The sequence below is a fragment of the Protobothrops mucrosquamatus genome, unplaced genomic scaffold (assembly GCF_001527695.2).
Source record: "Protobothrops mucrosquamatus isolate PMUCROS unplaced genomic scaffold, P.Mucros_1.0 scaffold2514, whole genome shotgun sequence".
In the NCBI taxonomy this organism is placed as follows: domain Eukaryota; kingdom Metazoa; phylum Chordata; class Lepidosauria; order Squamata; family Viperidae; genus Protobothrops; species Protobothrops mucrosquamatus.
Window position 1 is genome coordinate 137,028 of NW_015388578.1, and position 7,124 is coordinate 144,151.

The 7,124-nt window shown below is 41.7% G+C and overlaps 1 protein-coding gene across 1 annotated transcript in view; it reads left to right on the plus strand.

The window, feature by feature from the left end:
• The window catches only part of ADGRD1 (adhesion G protein-coupled receptor D1), a gene marked incomplete at its 3' end in the record, with an annotated part of 69,010 nt that extends 65,320 nt beyond the window's left edge, over nt 1-3,690 (plus strand). Inside the window, exon 19 of the mRNA XM_015825146.1 lies at nt 3,537-3,690. Coding sequence (XP_015680632.1) covers nt 3,537-3,690 — 154 coding nt within the window. The remainder of the gene's footprint in view (nt 1-3,536) is intronic.
• Between the last annotated feature and the right edge of the window lie 3,434 nt (nt 3,691-7,124).

Genomic DNA, 7,124 nt, shown 5'->3' on the forward strand with positions numbered 1-7,124 from the left:
CAGTTTGTCACCGCTTCATTATATGTCGGCCACCGTGATGACAGGCATATAATGTCGCTGGCATTTAAATAAGCAGGTTATTCATTTCACATTTGCTCGACAATAGTCGGTGCACGGTAAACATGACAAATGTTTGTGTTTTCCCTTTGATTTGCACCAAAAAATAAAGGCAGAGATTAATCATAACGCAGCGGTTGCTGTTTAACTTGATAATTAATGCTATTAATAACCATAATGATAATCATGTGGTTTCATCGGAAATTCTCCTGGCCTTTGGTCAAACAGGGGACCCCCCCCTTTGTTTCCCTGGGAGAAAAACAGCACAGCAGAGAGGCAATACAACGCGAAGAAAAAATTGTATTTTTAATGATAATATTTCCTGGTTTTTTTCCCCTCTTGCATATGTGTGAACATTGATAAAACAGGCTCGGCTCCCACCTACAAAACGCAAAAAAAACGATTCCGTTCACTCAACGTAACATTCTATCTGGTTTCACTTTATTAGAGCCGAGTTGTCAGTTTGAAGGTTTTTCTTTTTCCGGTCCTGGGAGAGGAAAAAAAAAAAAGATAAAGTAATAATAGGCAGCAAAATTTTCTCTATTCGTCACTTTGAGAGGATGGCGTATAGAGGCTGCCATTTTTTTCCCCTGCACTGCTCAGAAATTATTATGATGATGATGATGGGGTGCTGTTGTGCATTCTGCCGGTTAAGAAAAAAGGCAAGTTAGAAATAAATGGGTTGTACTCAGTGACTTAGTAATTCACGTTTCTGTCCTCCAGCCTTACATTTGTTTTGCCCCGTTTCGATGGTTAGTTTGGAAGTGTTTTGCAAAAAAAATAAATAAATCTGTGTGAGGTTGATCTCAGTTGCCTTCAGCTTAGAATGTACAATTTTATTGCAATTTTATGCAATTTTAGGCATCCATCCATCCATCCTTTTTTTTTTTTTTTTTGCGATTTTACCCTAATATCTGCCAACCCAATTAAACCTTCCCTTCAACTCAACCTCTTTCGTTGTTTCTGGACATCTTCCTGTAATTCTAACGACATGTTAAATTTATGGATTGAGATATTTGTTAGTTGCGAAGTTGTGTCCGACCCATTGCGACCCCATGGACAACATTCCTCCAGGCCTTCCTGTCCTCTACCATCTTCTGGAGTCCATTTAAGCTCACGCCTCCTGCTTCAGTGACTCCATCCAGCCACCTCCTTCTCCGTCGTCCCCTTGTTCTCTTGCCCTCCATCTTTCCCAGCATTAGGCTCTTCTCCAGGGAGTCCTTCTCATTAGGTGGCCAAAGTACTTGAGTGTCAACTTCAGGATCTGGCCTTCTAAAGAGCAGTCAGGGTTGATCTCCTCTAGGATTGACCGGTTTGATCACCTTGCAGTCCAGGGGACTCGCAGGAGTCTTCTCCAGCACCAGAGTTCAAAGGCCTCCATTCTTCGGCGCTCAGCCTTTCTTATGGTCCAACTTTCACAGCCATACATTGCAACTGGGAAAACCATGGCCTTGACTATACGCACTTTTGTTGGCAGGGTGACGTCTCTGCTGGATTGAGATATATGAACCTCTAAATATTGTTTGGCTACCAAATCTTTGACTAAACATGCAGCCTTGGACTCAGCAACATCTGGAGGATTTTAATTTCCAAACTCCTGATCTAGACTAGCCTTTCCCAACCCAGGTGAATATGGAAGAATCTTATTCTTCTAGATAGATGGACATCTTCTACAGTTTAGATCAGCTATATCTTGGTTTAGGACTGATGTGAATAGTCCTCAGAAGGACCATCTCACTGTCTCTATCTGGAAGTTGGCTGATCAAACAACATCATCACGATTCTGGGTGGACTACAGATCCAGGAAGCCTGGAGCCACTGGTAGGATTTAGTTAACCTTGGTTGATTTCCTAAAATGACATCAAAAATCCCAGCAGTGTAGGCTAAGTAAAGAAGTAAAAAATTATAAATATCCTTGGGATGAGAGAATGTCAAAATACACCCATCTGGGTATGTTCATGAAGTCTGGAGGAACTGTTCTTGAGTTAAGAAAAAAAATAAAATATCTAGACCACAGGGAATGAGGTATGGGTGTGGGGTTCCCTTGAACTTTCTCTCCAATGCACCAAGGATCCAGTCTTGGAGAAGAGAAGAAACATTCTAATCTTGGCACAGCAACTAGGTGAAACTTCAGTGAACGTTGCCTAGGTAAGCTGAGTCACCCAGTTGCTAAGCAACTTTACAGTGTTTGTCTAGCTTGCAGCATTGTGTCAAAAGCTTAATTCAGTTCTTCCAATGAAGAGAAGGAAGCGCGTGTGTGACAGGTGGCAGCAGAGATGCTGACCTACAGAAGCTTGGGAAGCAAAAAGATTTTTTTTTAAAAAAAAAAATGCTTTGTGACTTTCTCTAACAAGAAAAAATCCTTCCGTGTCTGGATTCCAATTGATGGGAAAGAAGGAGACGACACGTTAGACCAAGATGAAGTAGGACTAGGGCAAAGAAGTCGGATGGAGGAAACCGGCATCGAACGTGGCTGATTCTCTATCCAACTTCTCTGGGTTACTCTTACGGCTCATAAATCTGGTTTTCTGTCCACCGATGGCAATTTAAACCTGTCACTCTTCTCTCTGATGCTATCAGTTTTCTTCTGATCACCCCTTCTAGCTCATCGGAGGCGGCTCTTAGCAGTTACAACAGTTCATCAGTGGAATGACTTTGCCTCCAGAAGTTGTGGGTGCTCCAACACTGGGGATTTTTGAGAAGAGATTGAACAACCGTTTGTCTGAAATGGTATAGGGTCTCCTGCTTGAGCAAGGGGTTGGACTAGAAGACCTCCAAGGTCCCTTCCAACTCTGTTATTCTGTAATTCTGTCAGGGGGATTTTAAAAGCCTCCTGCGAACATCTGTCAGCTTCCCTTCAATTCTTCATGGAATACTAAGGAGCAGCAGATTGAAAATTGATGGGTTTAACTGAAGAAGCTTCTTGGTTGAGAAGTGAAACTTCTTCAAGGGGAAAAAATGGCCAGTTGCCTTTTGAAAATGCACCTTTGGGATGGCTGTTCTGATGGGGTGTGTGTGTGAGAGAGAGAGACAGAGAGAGAGACAGAGAGAGAGACAGAAACATGAATAGAGAGACAGAGACAGAGAGACAGAGAGAAAGAGAGAGAGACAGAGAGAGACAGACAGACAGACAGAGAAAGGCAGATAGACAGAGAGAGAGAGAGAGACAGAGATACAGAAACAGAGGGATAGAGACAGAGAGAGAGACAGAGAGAGAAGAGGGACAGAGAGAGAGAGAGACAGACAGAGAGAGAGACAGAGACAGAGACACAGAAACAGAGAGAGAGAGAGAGAGACAGAGACAGTGAAACAGAGAGAGAGAGAGAGAGAGAGAGACAGACAGACAGACAGACAGACAGACAGACAGACAGACAGACAGAGACAGAGACAGCGAAACAGCAGGCACATCTGGGGCAAGGATGGGAAGACTTCTTCTCCTCGTCTTTCCTGTTCATTTGGCTGGTTTGTCTCCTTTGCAGGTGCCCTGCAAAATCCTGGCCATCCTCCTTCACTTCTTCTTCTTGAGCACCTTTGCTTGGATGCTGGTGGAAGGGTTCCACCTCTACAGCATGGTGATCAAAGTCTTTGGATCCGAAGAGAACAAGCTCTTATACTACTATGGCATTGGATGGGGTAAGTCGGGCCTTGTTTTACCCTTAAAAGGGGGAAAAAAAAGAGACATTAATGATGACTTCACAGGCGTAGAAGAAGGTTCTTGCAAGCCAACCAACCATCAATTCTTTTTAGCCGCAATCCATCATCGACTGCTGAATGTCACCGCCCTGGATCGTTGTCTCCCACAAAAAATTATGTGACTCCTTCTCCTCTTCCTTCCTTCTCTTTTTTTGACCTTCATCTTCTTCAAGAAGGTGTGACGGAGGACATTTAGCTGAGAACACCCCCCCCCCAAAAGTAGGATTTGGAAGACAGCTGCAGGATCTGACAATGGTAGAAACACGGCCAGGGAGGGTTGTTTTCATTGAGTTGCGTTGAGGAGCTTCCATTCCAAGTTCCATTGAGCTCTCAACATCCCCTTGATGGCACGGGAGAAGAAGAAAAAAATATTAATCAGAATGAAAAAAAGTATCCTCCTTAAATCTTAACGGTCTGCAAAGGCACAGAACCAGAGGGATGCTTTTTCCACCGTAGAGAGGAAGCGGTTGGCTATATAAATTGGACCCATAAATAAATGAAAAAATGAAAAGACCCTCCCTCCTTTCAGATTCTAATCAGAAAATTGCCCGATTACCTCTGGGATTCAGTTGCAAGACAGCCAGATTATCCCACTTGGAAAACAACATCTCTCAGCTCTTCTGCTTCCTTCTCCATCTTTTGCTTTACCCTTTTCCTAGTAATTAACCCATGCTTAGCATCTTAGAACACTAGAAGGGCCAATATTAAATTTTTTTCTTGCATCAAACCTTCTAGCTCCCTACCTGAAGCAATGACTTATTCATTATTTAATTTGCTTGTCGGCCTGCTTGCTTGCTTCCTGGTTGGATTGCAGTTTACCGGAACTAAATCTAGGGTTGCCAGGTCTGCTTCCAAAAAATAGCGGATAAGCGGGGGGGGGGGATTAAGTAGTAAAAAAAGTAGACTGTGCAGCTTTAGATTACGTACCATTTCATCATAAAGCTTTTGAATAAAAAAAATGTCCACTATTTTGTGAAAAAAATAGTGAACATAATGTGAAAAAAGTGGACTGTCCACTCAAATAGTGGACACCTGGCAACCCTAACTAAATCCAGGCCTGTAAAAATCATTAAAGAAAGGTAGAACTTCTCCATATCTTTGCTAGCTTCTAGGCCACCATGCCATGCATTATTCTTTGGGGGTCTCAACAATGGAGAATATTTGTAGCTCAGGGTTGAAATGAGGGCTCCTTGGTGCTCTCTGGGCTTGGTGGTTTCCTTGCAGATGTTTCATGACCCAACCTAGGTAATATTATCAGTCCTTGGTGCTCTCTGAGCTTGGTTGTTTTCTTCCAGATGTTTCATTACCTAAACCAGGTAGCATCATCATTGCTGCTGATGTTACCTAGTTGGGTAATAAAACATCTGCAAGAAAATAACCAAGCTGAGAGAGCATCAAAGACCCCTCATCTCTGGGGTCTATTCCTGGGGATTCAGCTGTCCCTAATGGGAAGAATTCATATTCATCGCGATTAATTCACTTCCAACAAATTAGAAATGAGTGTTTTTTTAAATACCGACAAGTATCTGACAGACTGTTTTCCTGTTTAAACAACTGTTTGTAGAACATCTCCGTGGGGGTCTTTCTTGATTGCTTTTACTCTTAAGTGCAAGTCCTTTTTATATCACAAGTTGTACTTCTGTTCCTTGTCCTCTGGATTCAAAACAGAGTTGTGCTAAAGACATTTGCCAAAACAGAAAGAAAGAAAGAAAAAAAAATCCTATAATAATTGTAAGACAGAGGAGCAGGTATCCCGAAAGCTATTCTGAACTAATGGAGGAAACAGGAATGACTGAATCCAACCATTGCTCCCGATATTTTGGACAAGAAATGAACATTAAAGAATCATGAGGCTCGACACTAGCAGCCATTGCTCAAGAAACCTATTTGTCCCCAAATGCAATGTGAAATGGCGTATATTTATGGCTTTTTAATGATTCAGTTCATGTTTAATATACTTATGACACAGCTGGATCTCCAGCTGTGCAGAATTCCACAGATTTGGATTCGAAATCACCCTTCTGACAAAGAAGAGCTTGTTATAGAAAGATAGATAGATAGATAGATAGATAGATAGAGAGAGAGAGAGAGAGAGAGAGAGAGAGAGAGAGAGAGAGAGAGAGAGAGAGAGAGAAGATAGATAGATATAAATACTGATGATAGATAGATGAGACAGATAGAAGATAGATACAAGATAGATAGATAGATAGATAGATAGATAGATAGATAGATGATAGATAGACAGACAGACAGACAGACAGATAGACAGACAGACAGACAGACAGACAGACAGACAGACAGATAGATAGATAGATAGATAGATAGATAGATAGATAGATAGATAGATAATGATATGGATGGAGAGAAACGTTAAATGATAGATAGATAGATAGATAGATAGATAGATAGATAGATAGATAGATAGATAGATAGATAGATAGATAGATAGATAGATAGATAGATAGATAGATAGATAGATACCAAAGGGAACTAAAGATTAAGGGGAGAGGGACTTTATCTGGACTAGGTTATTTTACCAAGAACTTTTGGAAGCAGATTACATTATGTATAATAATAGCACCAGGAGCATTTTCATTGCTTCCGTTAACCATCTGTTACTCTCCCTGCTTCACACAAGTATAAAATCGAGACATTAAAGGTGGATTCCGCTTTAAGCTGAGCTACAACTTTGCGTGAGCGAAATAAGATCGTAATGCATCTGTTTCTAATCTCGCCACGGTTGGGTAAGAATTCTGAACATATCTTATTATAGCCAATCTATCGCTCTTAAACTTCCAGCCAAGCATTGAAATGAGGACACCCACCCACCGAGGCAGACATCCTAGAACAATTTCAATCTTATGACCTTAAATGGATTTAATTCTTTGCTGTCTCGAGTGATTGAGCCTTTCCAAGCAATCTGTGTATTTCAGATTAGCCAAATCCCAGTCGCATCTAACTGTGGCGATCCACCAAATCCTGTCTGTATTTTACTCAATATACCTTCTCACTTTCCATTACAACACACACAACACCCATACGCCCACACACCCTCAGCAAAGAGAAACTTGAGCAGCCGATCCTGTTACGTGCACAGAATTATTTCTCCGGTTATCCAGTTGACTAGTCTGCATTTCGCCTCCCTAAGTTTCATTATCTTACCAAGAAACCCTCTGTTTAATTTTCTTCTCCGATGCAACTCTGAGCTGATAAATAATTGAGTTAAACCCCAGGAACATCTGAGATGCACTATGGGGGGAAAAATCAGCCAGGTTACAGCTGTTCTAACACCTTGGCTGAACTCTCTGTTCGGGTCTAACAGGAATATTTATGAGCGTTTATTCTTTTATTATATTTCCCTCTCCCCCCCCCCC